The sequence below is a fragment of the Macaca thibetana genome, chromosome 15, assembly GCF_024542745.1.
Source record: "Macaca thibetana thibetana isolate TM-01 chromosome 15, ASM2454274v1, whole genome shotgun sequence".
Lineage (NCBI taxonomy): Eukaryota > Metazoa > Chordata > Mammalia > Primates > Cercopithecidae > Macaca > Macaca thibetana.
Window position 1 is genome coordinate 23,350,598 of NC_065592.1, and position 18,337 is coordinate 23,368,934.

At 41.5% G+C, this 18,337-nt stretch overlaps 1 protein-coding gene across 5 annotated transcripts in view; it reads left to right on the forward strand.

Moving 5' to 3' along the window:
* ASTN2 (astrotactin 2) overlaps positions 1 to 18,337 on the forward strand; it is a 988,433-nt gene that overhangs the window by 956,502 nt on the left and 13,594 nt on the right. For all 5 annotated transcript variants that reach the window (XM_050759610.1, XM_050759611.1, XM_050759612.1 and 2 more), the window contains 2 exons: positions 15,032 to 15,132; positions 16,789 to 16,972. In XM_050759610.1, coding sequence (XP_050615567.1) covers positions 15,032 to 15,132; positions 16,789 to 16,972 — 285 coding nt within the window. The remainder of the gene's footprint in view (positions 1 to 15,031; positions 15,133 to 16,788; positions 16,973 to 18,337) is intronic.

Sequence of the window (18,337 nt, forward strand, 5' to 3'; positions counted from 1 at the left end):
TTACATTTCCACCAATAACATATGAGCGTTTCCCTTTCTCCACATCTTTGCCAGCATTTGTTATTGCCTGACTTTTGCATAAAAGCCATTTTAACTGGGGTGAGATGACATCTCATTGTAGTTTTGATTTGCATTTCTCTGATGATCAGTGATGTTGAGCACTTATTTATGTACCTGTTTGCCATTTGTATGTCTTCTTTTGAGAAATGTCTATTCAGATCTTTTGCCCATTTTTAAATGGGGTTATTAGGATCTTTTTCCTATTGAGTTGTTTGAGCTGCTTATATATTCTGATTATAAATTCCTTGTCAGATGGGTAGCTAACAAATATTTTCTCCCATTCTGTGGTCTGTCTTTTCACCTTATTGATTGTTTCCTTTGCTGTGCAGTTTTCACTTGATATCATCCCATTTGTTCATTTTTTTCTTTGGTTGCCTGTACTTTTGGGCTATTACGCAAGAAATCTTTGCCCAGACCAATGTCCTGGAGTTTCCCCAAAGTTTTCTTGTAGAAGTTTCATAATATGAGGTCTTAGATGTAACTCTTTAAATTATTTTGATTTGATTTTTGCATATGGCAAAAGATAACACTTTGATATTTGGATACCCAGTTTTCTCAGCACCATTTACTGAAGAGACTGGTCTCTCCCCAGTGTGTGTTCTTGGCACCTTTGTTGAAAATGAGTTAACTGTGGACGTGTGGATTTATTTCTGAGTTCTGTATTCTGTTCTGTTGGTATACGTGTCTGTTTTTATGACAGTGCCATGCTGTTTTGGTTACTATAGCTCTGCAGTATAATTTGAAGTTAGGTCATGTGATTCCTCCAGTTTTGTTCTCTCTGCTCAGGATAGCTTTGTCTATTTTGGGTCTTTTGTGGTTTCACAGGAATTTTAGGATTTTTTTTCTATTTATCTGAAGAATGTTGATATGGCTTGGTCATTTCCCTACGCAAATCTCGTCTTGAATTTCCACGTATTGTAGGAAGGACCCAGTGGGAGATAATTGAATCATGGGGGAGATTCTTTCCTGTGCTGTTCTCATGATAGTGAATAAGTCTCTCAAGATCTGATCATTTTATAAAGAGAGATTTCCCTGCATGAGTTCTGCTCTCTCTTTGCCTGCTGCCATCCATGTAAGATGTGACTTGCTCCTCCTTGCCTTCTGCCATGATTGTGAAGCCTCTCCAGCCATGTGGAACTGTAAGTCCATTAAACCTCTTTTTCTTCCCAGTCTCAGATATGTCCTTATCAGCAGCAGGAAAATTGACTAATACAAATGTCATTGGTATTTTGATAGGGATTGCATTGACTCTATAGATTGCTTTGGGTAGTATGGACATTTTATTTATTCTTTCAATCTATGAACATGGAATATCTTTCCTATTTTTGTGTGTCCTCTTCAATTTCTGCCTCAATGTTTTATTTTTTTATTTTTTTGTAGCAATCTTTTACCTCTTTGATTACATTTATTCCATTTTATTTGTAGCTATTTTAAATGGGATTCCTTTCTTCATTTCTTTTTCAGATTGTTCATTATTGGCACGTAGAAATGCTACTTATTTTGTATGTTGATTTTGTATCCTACAACTTTGCTGATTTTGTCTGTTCTAATGTTTTTTTTCCTTGGTGGAGTCTTAGGTGTCTTCAAGTATAAGATCATATCATCTGCAAATAAGGATAACTTAACTTCCTTTTTTCCAATTGGGATGCCCATTATTTCTTTCTCTTGTCTGATTTCTCTAGCTGGGCTTCTAGTACCATGTTGAGTAACAGTGATGAAAGTGGGCATCATTTTCTTGTTCCAGATCTTAAAGGAAAGGCTTTTTGGTTTTCCCTATTTGGTGTAATATTAGCTGTGGGTCTATTGTATATAGCTTTTATTGTGTTGAAGTATGAACTTTTTTTTATATCTAACATTTTGTGGACTCCTTTTTATTTTCCATATATATGATTATGTCTCTACAAAAATAGGTTGTAGTACCTTTATTTTTCTTATCTGGATGCTTTTTTTTTTTTTTTTTTTTTTTTTTTTTTAGATTTTAAGGATGGCTTGGGCCTTTTTTATTGTCGCTGTTAAAGTAAACTCAGTTTACCAGCAGTAGTATTTTTAGAGAATTTTCCAAATTACCTTTTTCTTCAATCTTAGAAGAGATTATTGACATCTTTTCAAAATTAAGTAGTCGTTGGTCGTTTTGCCCGAATAATATCTTTTGGAAGTGATATGAGAATAGTCTCATGTTTATATTGTTGATTTTCTTGTTTTTTTTTTTGGACACTAGTATTAAACTGAAAATTTAATAACCTTACAACTTAAATAATTTGTAGTAAAGAAAATGTCACATGGGGTTTAAATGAGCAATTAACTATTACTTCCTACCATAAACTGTTTTTTGTTTTTTTGGAGTTTTTTTTGTTTTTTGTTTTTTGTTTTTTTTTTTCTGTTGTTGTTGTTTTTTTTTGAGATGGAATCGCACTCTGTCACCCAGGCTGGAGGGCAGTGGCGCAATCTAGGCTCACTGCAATCTCCACCTCCCAGGTTCAAGTGATTCTCCTGCCTCAGCCTCCTGAGTAGCTGGGATTACAGACGTGTGTCACCATGGCCATGCTAATTTTTGTGTTTTTAGTAGAGACAGAGTTTCACCATGTTGGCCAGGCTGGTCTCGAACTCCTGACCTCAGGTGATTCACCCACCTTGGCCTCCCAAAGTACTGATATTACAGGTGTGAGCCACTGTGCCAGGCCTCCTACCATAAACTTTTTTTTTTTTTAATACTTTCAGTTCTAGGGTACATGTGCACAGCGTGCAGTTTTGTTACATATGTATGCATGTGCCATGTTGGTGTGCTGCACCCATTAACTTGTCATTTACATTAGGTATAACTCCTAATGCTCTCCCTCCATGCTCTCCCCACCCCACGACAGGACACAGTGTATGATGTTCTAGGGAACATCATGTGTTCACATCACAGGACCTGTGACCAAGTGTTCTTATTGTTCAATTCCCACCTATGAGTGAGAACATGCAGTGTTTGGTTTTCTGTCCTTGCGATAGTTTGCTGAGAATGATGGTTTCCAGCTTCATTCATGTCCCTACAAAGGACATGAACTCATCCTTTTTTATGGCTGCATAGTATTCAATGGTGTATATGTGCCACGTTTTCTTAATCCAGTCTATCATTGATGGACATTTGGGTTGGTTCCAAGTCTTTGCTATTGTGAATAGTGCCGCAATAAACATACGTGTGCATGTGTCTTTATAGCAGCATGATCTATAATCCTTTGGGTATATACCCAGTAATAGGATGGCTGGGTCAAATGGTGTTTCTAGTTCTAGATCCTTGAGGAATTGCCACACTGTCTTCCACAACGGCTGAACTAGTTTACAGTCCCAACAACAATGTAAAAGTGTTCCTATTTCTCCACATTATCTGGATGCCTTTTTTTTTCCTTGCTAAATTGTCCTGTCTAGAACCTTCAGTACAATGTAGAATAGAAATGGTAAAAATAGATATCTCTATTGTCTATTTCTACTTAGATATCTCTGTTATCAAATTCTACTTTGCCATAGAGTATAGTCTTTTTTATAGTTGTCCAGTTTGGTTAGTATTGTGTGGTATCTATACAAGGGATGTTGGATTTCATCTGGTTTTAATCAGACAAATTCTATAATGATAACACCACCTTATAGAATTTGTTTTCGGTGTTCCCTCTTCCTTTGTCTTGGTGGAAGAGCTTACAGAAGATTGGCACTAACTGGAGTTAATATTTGCTATCATTCACCAGTGAAGACATCTGGTGACCCATTGTGAAATAGGAAAATAAAGCAAAGTCCATGGGGCAGAAATTCACCCAAGGTCACAATAGGCAACCCTGAGTTCAGGCTCCAGCTGAGCCAGTGCTTCAGTGTGTAAATTGTTTCTAGTTTTCTTAACTACGATCAAAAGTGGATATTGCTGTCATGGGGTAAGTGATGAGGAAACTGAGGCTCACAAACATGGCATGATTTGCCTATACATGCTGTGGCTGAACTGGAGCTCTAACGAAATCTTTTGAAAAACAACACCCTCCAGAACCATTGCCTTTGTGCAGGGATTTGGTTTTAAAGAAGCACTGTTTCCATTTTATCTTACTTGAGTATCATAAGTAAGCAAGACAAGCAAGATAACATTTATTGTACCAAGCACTGTTGTGGGTATTTCTCATGCTGTTCATTCTTATAACAATCTCGGAAGGCAAGTATTGTTGACTCCATTTTACAGATAGGGAAACTAAGACTCTCAGAGATCATAGAAACAGGAAATAGAGAAAGTCATGATGCAAACTCAGTCTTTTAGACTCCCAAGCACAGGGCTTGTTTCTTCTTCCCACTCCCACCCCTCCACTCATGGAAAGAAGAACTCACATATGAGACGGGAACTGAGTTCAGCTCAGAACTGAGTAGATAAGAACCATTCTGCCTATAGTGTTCCCTGACTTAATGGCCAAGAGTAAATCCAAGTTGGTGGCCTCTGCTTGGCCTCTCCTCCTCTGAGCTTGGCTTTGGCAAAATTCAATCTTAAAGACACCATGGAAGAAGAAAAGGGCTTTAGGGTCAGATGTGGGAAGAGAAGTGATGTCAGTGTTAAAAGGAGCAGTAGTGTGTTCCTGTTGTAAGATCTCTTCCTTGTCAAAAGTTGGGAACATGGAGTTCATCCTCCTAATAAACTTTAACTTCCTCTGAACTGTGACTCAAGACCCACTTGGGACCAATGAATGCCTAATAATTTTATCCATTTGGAAAGAGCACTGGACTTTGAGTGAGTAGACCTATGTTGGGGCCTGGCTGAACTACTACTACTATCTCTGTAGCCTTGGGAAAGTCAATCCAAATTTCCAAGGCTCACTTGCCTCCTTGTAAAAAGGATTTAATAATACACACCCCTTAGGCAGCTGTAAAGGGAACAGAAGACAACTGTGTAAAAGCTTCTAGCACTGTATCTGATACAGAGTATGTGCCCAGGAAATGTATGTAGAATGTCTAAGGCACTTTTACATCCATAATCACCATTTAGTCCTCACACCATCACCATGGGGTTATTGACAAGTCACTGAGGTGCAGAGAGGGCAAATAATGCCACCAAAGCTACATAGCTAGTTAATGACAAGGTGAAACCTACACATCATATCCTCTGCCTCTCAATTCAACATACTTCCAAGTGATGCCTTCTGAAAAAGTCATTTCTATAACTGAAGTCACTTTAAAAATTATTATTTATATCTGAGTTCAGAGATGCTGTCTAATATGCAATAAAGATATTTTTTAAAGCCTACAGTTTGCTTCAAAGATCCCTGGAATGCAAGTTGGAGTAGAATAATTGGTCATTCTGTGTTCAGTTCGTTCCTTAACTTGAGACTATAAGGTTAGTCTGTGTCTGCTTTACCCTAAAACAGCCTATTAAAATATAAACATCTTCCAATTAAGTACTATAGCTAGTACAATTATGTGTTATCATTTAGTCCACACCCTGAATAAAAAAGAAGGAGGAGGAAAAGAAGGAGGATGGGGAGAGGAAGGGACAGGAGAAGACCAAGAAAAGAAAGGCAAACACAGTCTTTGTTGTTAAAGCCAAGAAACATGCCAACCTGCATTTTTTTTTTCAAGAGGGATCAGGTCACTCATATTTGATGAATGAATGAATACACTCACACAGATCATTTGCATAGTATTTATGTATTTAAATCCACTGTCTCATTCACTCCTCAAAGGCTTTCAGAAAGGAGAGGGCAAGAATTGTCATCATTTTTTTCGCACAAAAAAATGAGAGTCCTGTAGGTGGTTGACAATGCTAGTTTGCAGCAGACAGAAGATCCAGCAAGATAAAGTCTAGTTCATAGTAGCTTTTAAACTCATATCTAAGGCTTAATCCGCTGTTTTGAAAGAAGGAAGAACAGACACACCTGAAGCAAACATAGGGGCAAGAATACATTTTTATTGAAGAGCTTATAGTACTGTGTCCCATTTCTTGTTCATTTGACCATCTCCCTGCTCTTCTGTGAGCTCTGTGACAGCCAAAACCCCACTCTTTTTTTTTTTTTTTTAATGGGTGTTTCTTCCCTGCTTAGCAGAATGCCTAGCACCTTATAGGCATTCACTTATGGCAAGGCACACAGAGTGGAACTGCTGTGATAATCACTCACTCTTCAGGTATTGGAGATACACTCAACACACTTTAATTGTAAATCAATTTACGTGCATTTAATTTTAAATGTTAATACTATAATTATTTGTTTCTGAGTTCTGATGTTCACTGCACTATGAATTTTAGGGAGATGCTCACATACCAGTGAATTTCAGGGGATTTAGCAGTCAGAAGAGTGGATGCCTAGCACTATTTCCAGGTTGCTGTCACCTCTGCCTGAGCTTAGAACCAACACTGGTTTCCAGACTTGGCCTTCCTGCAGAGCTCTCCCTGCCAGCTCCCCACTCCCCTGATTCTTTGCCTGTTAGCTCATACAGCTTGAGGGGTTGAAGGGAGTGCAAGTGTGGGGAGCTGGTGTTTGCAGCCCAACCACAAACTGCTTTACCTTTGTTCTAAGCCAGGGCCTCCCAATCATGCCTCAGACTGAGTTGTTTTGAAAGTAGAAACTAGGATGTAGGATGGGAGTCCTTAACACCAAGATGGTCTCTTTGTTCCGGGCACTAGAATTAAATATTTATGTTGGCAGAAAGCATGGGTTGTCAGCTTGAGTTGGGAGACAGGAAAGTTGGGTTCTGGTGCTCAAGAGTGGGTGGCTGCCTGTGAGAGTGAGCAGGGATGCATAGCAGCCCCTGGTGACTCATTCTCACGCCTCATTTTGGTACTCCTAGACTAAAGGGGAACAGAAATACTTTGCCTGGTAGCTAGCACTCAGCTGGGGGGATGTTTGGACATCTGAATTTTGGCAGCCTCTCCAGACCAACTTGCCCAGTACCCTCATGTCTTAGGCTGGGAAACTGAGAGCAGAGCGTGGTGGGACTTACCCAACGCCATTATTACTCAAAATGGAGTCTAGATCTTCAACATACCATGGAGGCATTAGACCTGCAGTTAGAGAGCTGTGTGACCTTGAATCAGTCACTTGAACTCTCTGAGCCTAAGAGTAAAATGGGAATGATTTCTAACCTTGGGATTAAATGAAATAATGTAAGCAAAAGATACTCCATTTAGTACTTTCAAAGCTCTACACTGGAGTCAGTAAGCTTTCCTCTGGAGGTCCAGATAGTAAATATTTTAGGCCTTGACGGTGCTGTGATTTCTGTCACAATTACATGATTCTGCCATTGTAGTGTGAAAGCAGCCATAGAAAATGCATTCAAAGCAAACCAAAAGAGTGTGATTGTAAAAGGTTTATTTACAAAAATAGGCAGTGGGCCAGATTTGGACTATGGGCTGTAGTTTGCTGATCCTGCTTGCAATGTTTGTTAGTTGTTGCAGTTACTATTGATGACACAGCAAATGACCCCAAAACTTAGCAGCTTAAAATAACCATTGATTTTGCTCGTGGATCTGTGGGTTGGAAATTCAGACAGTACATAGCAGATTGGGCTGTCTTTGCTCCACGAAGAGTGGGGCCTCAACTGCAAGAATTCAAAAGCTGGGAGTAACTTGCCTGCTTGGGTGAGAATTATCTGATGGCTCCTTTACTCATCCATCTGGAGCCTAGGTACCAGGGCTGCGGAAGCATCCACATATGGCCTCTCCTTATGGCTTGTCTTCATCCCACCACAGTGGCCTCAGGGCACTCAGATTTCTTATATGGAGGCTCACGGTTCCAAATGAGAATGTTTCGGTGAGCAAGGTGGAAGCTGCATCCCCTTTAATGACCCAGACTCAGAAGTCACACGGCATCCCTTCCATTTTGCTCTACTGGTCAAAGCACTCATGAGCCTGCCCGTATTCAAGGTGAACTGTCAAAGAACTGGGGCAGAGGTCTTGTTTTAAAGCCATTATAGAAGAGATGAATTGTTTAAACACATGCACATTGAATAACAGTTATGCTAACTTACCACTTACCATGTGCCAAGCACCATTTCATGAACTTTATTCCTCTAACATCCCTTCGAGATAGATAATATTATCATATACATTTTATTTTTACTAATTTATTTATTTAGAGACAGGGTCTCGCTCTGGTGGCCAGGCTGGACTGCAGTGGTGCCATCTTAACTCATTGTAGCCTCGACCTCCCAGGCTCAAATGATCCTCCCACCTCAGTCTCCCGAGTAGCTGGGACTACAGGTGTGTGCCACCATGCACAGCTAATTTTTGTGTTTTTTGCAGAGATGGGGTTTCACCATGTTGCCCACACTGGTTTTGAACTCCTGGGCTCAAGCGATCCACCTGTCTCATTCTCCCAAAGTGCTGGGACTACAGGTGTAAGCCATCACGCCAGGCCACACACTTTAAAGACAAGAAACACTACACTACAGAACAGAGAGGTCAATTAACTTGCCTAAGGTCATAAATATAGTAGGTTGTAGAACAAACATTGGAACTCAGGTAGCAGGTTTCCAGTGTCTGTTCTAACCCCTACACACCCTGCCTCATCATGATCATAAAAGCAGAAATGCTCTTTCTACTACTTGAGTAGAGCTGGATTCAGAACCAGAGGCTTTGGACTTCAGAGTGTCTAGCAGTCTTCCCATCAGAAATCAGTCACAAACACTATTACACATTTTCTCTGCATCCAGACTGACTGGGCATCATGAATAGTACAAGGGAAAATATACAGTACTTGATTTTGTTCACAAGAAACCTAAACTATGGGTAGGGAGATTGCATTCTGATTTCATTCTCACAATCCCACAAGATAAAACTTTTGTCCCCATTTTACAGATAAGGAAACTGAGGCTCAATGGTTAAATTTCTACTTGCTCAGTAGCTTCTTACTACTGCCCAGGTGGAGTCCAGATTCAAATCCAGAACAGTCTTATTTGTAAGTCCATGCTCTTTGCCACAGAATCCAGTGGAGAAAAGTCTGGAACGTGTAACGCCAGCTCTATCGAAGAAAAAACAACTCTCAGTTCCTAGAAAATTAGATCTAACCTATCCCTCAGCAGTGATCTTGGTCCAGTTCCCTCACTGCAGAGATGGGAGGCTGAGGCATAGAGATGGGCATTGAGGAGTCCATGGCCATCCAGCTTCTCAGACCCAAAGCTTAAGCTGGGCCTGGGTGCTTTTTCTACTGCCCCTGTCTGCCACATTGTGCTGGAAGTGGCAGGGAGGGGAGCCATGGCAGTGGGGGTGGGAGAGGTGGGCGTGAGCTAACGGGAAGTTGTTTGCCAAAGCTGTGTTGGGGGAAGGAGCATTTTACAAGACCTGGGCCTCTGGCCTGGAAACATCTGTTTCCCTTCAAATCAGCGAGGAGACTTTTGCCTCCCCAGAATGCCTAAATCATGTTGCGGCTGGGGAAGAGCAGGCGTTGGCCTGGAGACTTCAAACGCATTCTCCTGTACTCTCGGGGACCCGGGCCTGACGTGGGCCTCTAGGGCTCTGTCCCTACTCTTACCCCCTGTCAGATCTGTGAGAAGCTCTCACCGCCAATTAACTTCTTGGTTTCATTCTCTCACCCCTGCTGTGAGGAGGTCTGGGGGTCTTGGATGGGACCAACAACAGCTTCCTTTCTACCCACCCTCCTCTGATCTCCACTGGGACCACTTACTCTCACTGAGGGTGAAGTCAGAGCCTTGGGCAGTGGCTTAGTACTAACCCTAATGATGATGCCAAAAGCGATTGATTGCTTATTGGTTATTGCATAGCATATGTCAGGAATTGTGCTGAGCACTTTCCATGCTGCACTCTCTTTTATTCTAACGAGAACCCTCCATGGTGAGTTTTAATATTATGATTCCCATTGTACAGGTAAGTACATTGAGACAAGGCTACACAAAACCAATGTACGAGAAGCCAGAATTTAACAACAAATTGTCTGATTCCAAAGCCATGCCTTTAGCCCTCTTGTTATTCCATTCATTTTAGTAACCCTTCAATCTAGTCATCTTCTGTTCATTTTACAGATGGAAAGACTGATTTCCAGGAAAGGGAAATGAGCCTCATATTCATTCTGACCTGTGTGTGCTGAGCATTGGCGCACCAGGTGTAGGTGTTTAGAGATGAGCAGAACCATATTCTGATCCTGAAGACAGTCACATACTCATAGGGGCAAGAGAGAAGTGAAGGGGTGCTGACCTAGCTGTGTGACATGTGCACCATGTGGCATGGGCACCATGCAGGGAAAAAGGAGGGCTAAGCAGCTTTTCAGATGGGTCAAAGCAGGCTTTCCAGAGGAGGTAAGGTTTGAGTGATGCTTCAAGGACAAGGTGGAAAGGGGTCAAGTGAAGAAGGGGATGAGCGACTCAGCCAGAGGGTGCCGCTGGTGGAAAGGTTCAGAGATGGGATCTGTGTTCTGGAACCATTAGCAGCTGGAGACGTCTCTGCTGTGAAACAGAGTAGGGAGGAAGGTCAGCAAGCACACCTAGACCTCTGACCAGAGCTCAAATGAGGGGGTTCCAAGTTGAGGAGTTTGTCCTGAGAGTGATGGCCTTTGTCCTAAGGATGATGAAGATGATGCCCTGAGGATGACAATGAAACACTGAAAAATACTTTGGAGCAGTCATCCCAAGGCATTTCCCCACACAGTGTGTTTGTTTGGATTTCAACCTCCCAATACACTGAGGCTGTATTACTTTAGGTATGCAAGATCTCATACCATGCAGTCTGTGGACAAGCTGGTACTCAAATTCAGGTTTCAGCCACCTTGGCCAGTGTTCCTTCCCCTGCAATAAGGCCAAGCAAAGGAATAGCAATGGTTTGGGCCTGGAGCTCCAGGTTCCTAAATAGACCATCCAATGTTATCCATGAGCCACCTCTTTCATAATGAAAGCATCCCGTAAGTAGACTTGGACCTCAATCAGCCAGGGCATGGAAATGTAGGAGAGAGCACTGGAGGAGGAGTCAGGAATGCCAGAGTCTTTAGTATGAACTTATTGGCAAGTGGGTTTTGCACAAGTTGTTTTTCCTTCTGGGCTTTGGTTTCTTCACTTATAAAATCATGATTGGGAGTTGATGGTACAGGAGTTTTAGTTCAAATTATCAGTGAACCTCAGCTTGCTTCAGAGAGACGATGACAGAACTGAGCAGGGAGAAGCTAACACTCTTTCTGATCCTGAGAAACTCAGAGGTCTGATTACTCTCTCTCTCCCTCTCCCTCTCCCTCTCCCTCTCCTCTCCCTCTCCCTCTCCCTCTCCCTCTCCCTCTCTCTCTCTCTCTCTCTCTGCTCACTCTCTGTCTCTGTCTCTCTCTGTCCCTGGCTCTCCCTCTTTCACTCTCCTGCTGTATGGATCTGCTTGCGGTATATATTTGTATCTGTTTCTTGGTCTCTGTCCCCCTACTTCCCACTTTCTCTGTCTCTTTCTCCCTCTCTCCTTCATTATCAGGGACTGCCACTTTCTCCCCTTCACAAGTAACCCCTCCAGGCCCTGCCTGGTCCCCTAACAGCTTTCAGATGTGCCTCTGGAACAGTTCTACAATTACATCTGAGACAGGCAGAAAGCGCATGGCCTTGTGACTTTTGACCCAGGATTGTAAGGTTGACATCTTCCTCCTTCTCCACCCCCCAGCAGGGTTGCATGAGGCCTCCTCCATTCCGAGGTCCCCACTGGCATGTTTGGTTACTATAATAACAAAAATAGAAGCTACCTTTTAGGGAGCAAAGATTGAACTGGGTCTATTATTGTCATTGTATCACTGAGTCTTGACCCCCAACTTGTGAGATATGGATAATTTCAACCTATTTTACAGGTGAGGAGACTGAGACTCAAAGAAGGTGAAGTGACTTCCCAAGGAATGTTCAGCCAGCAATTGGAGAAAGCAAGGATTCTACCCAGTTTTTATGGCATGAAAACCTAAGACCACTTCTTCCCCAGCATGGTGGGGGCTCTCTTATTCATGCTCCTTGGCTAAGCAGCAAGATGACCCTGGGCCCTCTTGGGTGGAGGAAGTGGATTGCAGAAGCACCACAGGAGCATAAGTGGCCTATGAGAAAGCAGTGTTAAAACATATTCCTACTTTTCATATTTTGAACTTTCATTCATATATTCTATTCACTACAAGCCTTCCATGTTTCCCTTGGTTGAAATACATCTTCTCTTCTAACTCCAAGAAAGCATTTTTAAAAATGTATTGTCTTGCACAAATAAGTGCTCTATATATGATCTTTATAAAAATCCTCGTCTTACAAGCCACTTTCTCATGCATCACTCCATGTCATCCTTGAGACAACCATGTACTGTCTGTGAAACTAACCTCATTTTATTGATGGAGAAACTAAAATTGAGAAATGAGAGATGGTATGCTTTGATTCATTAATTCATACCGGTATTTATCAAGTGCCTACTATGTGCCTAGCACTGTGTTAAATGACAACAATATGCTGTACCCAAGCTGAAGTGTATGCACTCTGGGACATGCATGCACTCTGGGACATGCATGCTAGCGTTTACATCTTGCCTCTGCCACTTTCTAGATGGGTCCATATGTGGATGATAAGTGCTTACATAATGTTGCCCAATGCTGTTCTCACTTCCCACCTTGCCACTTGCTTACTCTCACCTCCTTGAATTTATTTATGATCTTGTTCTCAACCCTTCTGCATGGCTTTCCAATGATAACTTACCTCACAGTGCACTTAAATTTCACATCTATCCATACTGCACTTGTGAGGTGGGTGGCAGTCTCTCTATCACAGTTGCCGGGTGCAGAGAGGTGCATGAGCTCAGAGAGGTGAAGCAACTTGCCCAAGTTCAAAACACTAGGCAGTAAAACTGGAATATGAACCCACATATGGCCATCTCCAAGACCGGATACCTTCCTCTGTCACCCCCTGCTTCCTTTGTACCAAGAAGTTTTGACTCATGGTACCCTTTATTAAAACAACCTTTGAGGCCTCAGGTCATGGGAAGTCAAAGCTGGCAGGGCCCATGTAGGTAACCCAGATCTGATCCTCTGAGCTTGCAAGTGGGAGCAATAAAATGGCAGCTGAGAGCAAAGAGCGTGGGTTTTAGAGTAAGACAGATGATTGTCTTGGCTCCTTAATTTTCTGAACCTGTGACTTTGGACACATTGCTTAATTTTTTTAATCTTCAGTTTTATCTTCTGAAAGGTGTAGATAATGAGGGTGATTATTTTAGCATGTTTTCATAAGATCAGAAAACGTATGAGATGGCACTGCTTCAACATAGTTGGGGTTCAGCAAATGTAGCTAATGGAATCACATTTTTACAGAGTTGGTTTCTACAGAACTGTGATCAGAAGACAACAGCTTATGGTGGTTGCATGTATGAACTTTACAGTCAGAGAAACCAAGGTTTAAATTGCCAATCCTAGTAATTACCATGTGGTTCTGGGCAAGCTGTTTCCCCTCTCTGAGCCTCACATATAAAATAAAGAGAGTAATAGTACCTGTCATTTAGGATTGTGTCGGGGAACTAATTGTGTTAATGTAGGTAACTCTTAGCTCAGTGCTTGACACATATTAGGGTCTTAGCACTTAATAATTAATTTGTATAACCAACTTATAATTATTAAGTGCAAGTAAGTATGGCCAATCAGGGCTCACCATTCTAAAACTTGGTAATCATAGTGTTTTGCCTATTTTATAACATGGGATACTTTGAGATGCAGGGGAGGAGGTAAGAAAATAGGGCCATTAGGACCCCAGTCTCTTCTACTTAATGTAGGGAACCCTCTACCCACTTCACACTACTGCCTCTACCCTTAAAAGCTAGTGAAAAAGAATGGCATGATGCAGACAGAGCACTCAGATGCTCAACCCTTCTATTCAGACTGTTCTTGGCCTCTAAGGCTCACATCACCTAGAAAGTCGTTTCTGCTCCCTTCTTAGACTTTGCTTAACTGTAGAACTTAGAGATCTGGGAATATAAGGGTCACAGAGCTTCCCCAAGATAGGACAGAGGACAGAGGCTGCTGTAGAAAGAATTAAGTGCTCTGGATTAGACTTGAATCTACCAGGTCTACGTTTTACCAGTTCTTCCCTTCTAAGGCCACACAGGCTGTGTCTGCTCCCACCAATATAGCATGGAGCTTCAGATGACATCACAGAAAGGTGGGGATATGCCTTATAGCCAGATTAACCCCCAGTCTCCCTGGCATGGCCTACAAGGTTCCCACCAACCTGTTACCTCATCTCCCTTTGTTTCAGCCATACTGGCTACCCATTTCTTCAACTGTCTGGGCTCCTTCTCTCCTCAGGACCTTTGTACTTATTGAGCATCCTACATAGAATGCTCTTTCCCCAGGTCTTCCTTCCATAAACCGGTTCTTCTTCACTATCCAGGTCTTAGGTCCTAAAGATTCTTCTTCAGGAAGGCTTTCATGGGCTACATTCTGGAGCCTATACTCCCCACGCTCCCGCATTAGTCTTTTTCTCATTATTCTGGTATATTTTCTTCCACACTAAACGATTATCTGATTTTTTTTGTTTTTACTTTTTGATTTTTACTTACTTTTTTGATCTGTGACCTTGACTCTCTTGTTCATCTTTATAACCTTAGCACTTAAAGTACTTCCTGGTGGGGAGTAAATGCTCACTAAATATTTCTTAAATGAGTAAACTAATGAATATATAAATTGATATATCCAGCCATAAAGGATAGCATTAGGGCTCACTTCTCAGACCCCGGACTCAGATGGCTTGAATTCAATACCCCCGTTCTGTTCCTCAGTAACTGAGACAGTGGAAAGATACACAGTCTAAGTCTCAGTGTCCTCATTGACAAGATGTGGATGACAAAATATCCCTCCCTTTTAGGCTGAGATGAAGTGCAAAGTGCCGAGTAGGCAGTTAGTGCTCAACAAATGCTTTATAATTATCATTCTTTTCTAAAAATCATTTTTCCTATAGCCTAATGTGCCATGACTGTGTTCTTCCCTGCAACTCCCAGGGCCTTCTGTGAAGTCACAGCCTGGTGCTCTGTTTTCTTGCTGTGCTGCAGGTTCACTCTGTATGCTGTGGATACACGAGGGAGGCACTCAGAGCTAAGCACGGTAACCCTGAGGACGGCCTGTCCACTGGTAGATGACAACAAGGCAGAAGGTAGGTGACCTAGTTTTTCAACTCCAAGGTAACTCCCATATTTCCCCTAAGTTCTGTACCCAACAGTCACTAATCATTAAACATACACACACACACACACCAACACACTGGCACAGGGAGAAGAAAGTGAAGGCACTAAGGGAATAGGAGAAACATGGAGCTAAATTAATCAAAGTCATGAAGGGAAAAATTAAGATTGACTAGCAATATCTTTGGCAGTGGAAAGACTTCCCCCTCTTTTAGAGAGTTGATCTGTGTTCTGACTTACAGGCCAGGAATGGTAGGGAGTCAGAGCCCCATGACTGTATCTTGTCCCTTGGCCTAGATTTCTCAGGGACCATTTTCTCCCACTTGTCTTTGCTAGAGTAGTAAAGAGATGGTACCTAGAAGACCATTTCACCTTGTGGTGCCCATAGCAGATATCATTAGCAGATCACAGCATGCTGTTCCATCCAGTCCCATGGTGGCCTCCGAATCCTCAGCAGAGAGCTACCATCAGTGATTATCAGTCAGTTAGCATGCAAGATTAAATGTTTTTGCTGCTTCCGGTTCATGACGTAAACAGCAGGCAAAAAAACACCTGAAAAAAGTACAAGTAGTCAATCAGATACACCATATACTTAGTTCTTGAGCATTGTGTAGATGTAGTTTCTATATCAAGTCTAGCAAAATGTGACAGTGGCTCATAAGTCCTGGTGGTCTACTTAAAGTTGAACAATTATTTCTCAAAAGTTCAAGCAATGCAGTAGAGACATGGTCTCCACCTTTTAGGAATTCACATTGTGGGTGGTGAGACAGACATTTCTGCAGATGGCTCAATAATAAACTCAATTATAAATGTTTTATATGCTACCAAAGGAGAGGGGATTTAAAGTATTTTCCTGATAAATTTAAAAATTTTTTATTTTAAAATAACACATGTCCATTTTTTTTTTTTTTTAAAAAAAAGTACAAATAAAAATCGAGTAGAAAATAGGGTAACATAAATGTTCCTCCCATTTTTACTCTAAGTTTCCAGATTCTCCTAGCAGCAACTGTTGTCAGTAATGATTTTGGGCCACATAGAGATTTCGATCGGGGTTTTTGAAGCTGAAAGAATATACCTTCTAGTCATGTTGAATTGAAGTTACTTTCATTAGCAGGAGTAACTGAAGCAGTAGAAATAGCCATGAACAGCAAGCAGAAGCCTTTGGATTTTCTTTGAAAGGTGTTTCAAACGGGGACCTATCAGATCTGATCACAGAAATGTGTTGGAAATACAACAAAGGGGAAATAGAAGGAGGGTGTTGAGATTATCCAAGACAGTTTATTTAAGCCAATTGTATGTAAAATCACAGTTACAATAATTATATTGATAATTAAGCTTGCAATTATGAGCACTAACTTTGTGCCAGGCCCTGTGTTGAGTGCTTTGTATCCACTCTTTAATTTAGTTCTCCCAATGCACCTCCAGAATAGACATCATTACCTCCAGATGACAGGAAACCAAACACAACCAGTCAATAACGTATTCCTGATGAAATTAAGGTTTGTCTGCTCCCAGAGCTTATGCAAGCAAACTCTCTCACCACTGTGCCTTTCTTATTGAAGCCCATGCTTATATCCTTACTTGTTTTCACCACTCAGTGATCAATTTCTGCCCTTCTGACCTCTCAGAAATAGCTGACAAGATCTACAATCTGTACAATGGGTACACAAGTGGAAAGGAGCAGCAGATGGCCTACAACACCCTGATGGAGGTCTCAGCCTCGATGCTGTTCCGAGTACAGCACCACTACAACTCTCACTATGAAAAATTTGGCGACTTCGTCTGGAGAAGTGAGGATGAGCTGGGGCCCAGGTATGAGCGTATTTGTGTGATTGAAAGGGCATATTCTTTTTGCTTCCAGTTGACTTTTCTAGACCCTTTCCCCATAGGCTGAGAATAGGCTTTATCAAGTAAATAAGGGTGATTATCACCTTAGTCGTGTCAAGGCTAAAAATAGAAAATGAGCAGGGAGAATGAAAGAATCTTGGAACTTTAGATTCCTGCACTCCTGGAATGTTTAATAGGGAAAGGGCATTGATGCTGTTTGCATTAATCATTCTCCTTGCTCATCTCCCACTTTGTTTTACAGATAGGAAACTTAGGCTCTTTGAAGGCCTGTGTCCTAACCAAGATCACGGAGGAGAACAGCAGCGGCGCCATGGTGCATAATCCAGGGCCTTTCTCAGTCTTCCATAAGAAGTCTGAGTTTTTCTACAGTAAATAGCTATGATTTTGACTAAAGTCCATTAGTGAACACGACTACATAAATTGATGAATTCAACATGTATGAAGGCTTTATTTTTGTCCTGCATGCCAGTCACTATGCCAGGAACCAGCAATGATTCAAACAGAACTAAGGCACAGTCACTATCATCTAAAGCTTCATAAAGCAGTATATGCAATGGTGGCTGCATTGTATGTCTTGCATCTAGCAGCATTCATCCATTCAGCATATATTTAACAGCACCTGTTATGTGGTGGCTGCTGACAATGCAATGGTAAAAAGGTAGAAATGGTTGCTACCTATATATAACTTCCTGTTGCAGGTAGTTAAACAGGCAGTTATGTAGAGCAGGAATAATAAGTGTCATGATAGCAGAAGAACAGAACTCTTTGGGAACATACATGAGACATAGGCATCTGGTCTAGGTCACCCAATGAAGCTGCACTGGGGCTGAGAGCCTGAGGCCTAAAGTTTGAGTTGGGGTAAGGTAAGTGAGGGTTGCTGGGGAGAAGGATAGGTGTTTGGAGTAGAGAGACTACCTGACGGAATGCTCAGAAGAGAAAATATTACATGACAGTGGAAGTTTTCTTCTCAACTTTGGATCATTTGCCTACCACTTTTATGACTTTTGCCATCTCACCACCATATATATTTTATTTTGTATTTCTTTCTTAGATTCACTTCTTATTAAAAATGTATTTGAACAGAAAACACATTATCTTGTAAAGGAAAAACCAACACCATCTTCCCTTAATAGAAAATTAAACTTAACCCTTCAATACAATGGACAAAATCAACAAAAGTGGAACAAGACAAAAAACGGAAAACAATGTTGTTCAATTCTAGCAGAGCCTGAGGCTGTCCCTTCAAAAGGGAGATTAGTTAGAGAAGTGTTAAAGACACAGCCCCAAACCAAGATTGTCTTTTCTTTTTTTGAGATGGAGTTTCGCTCT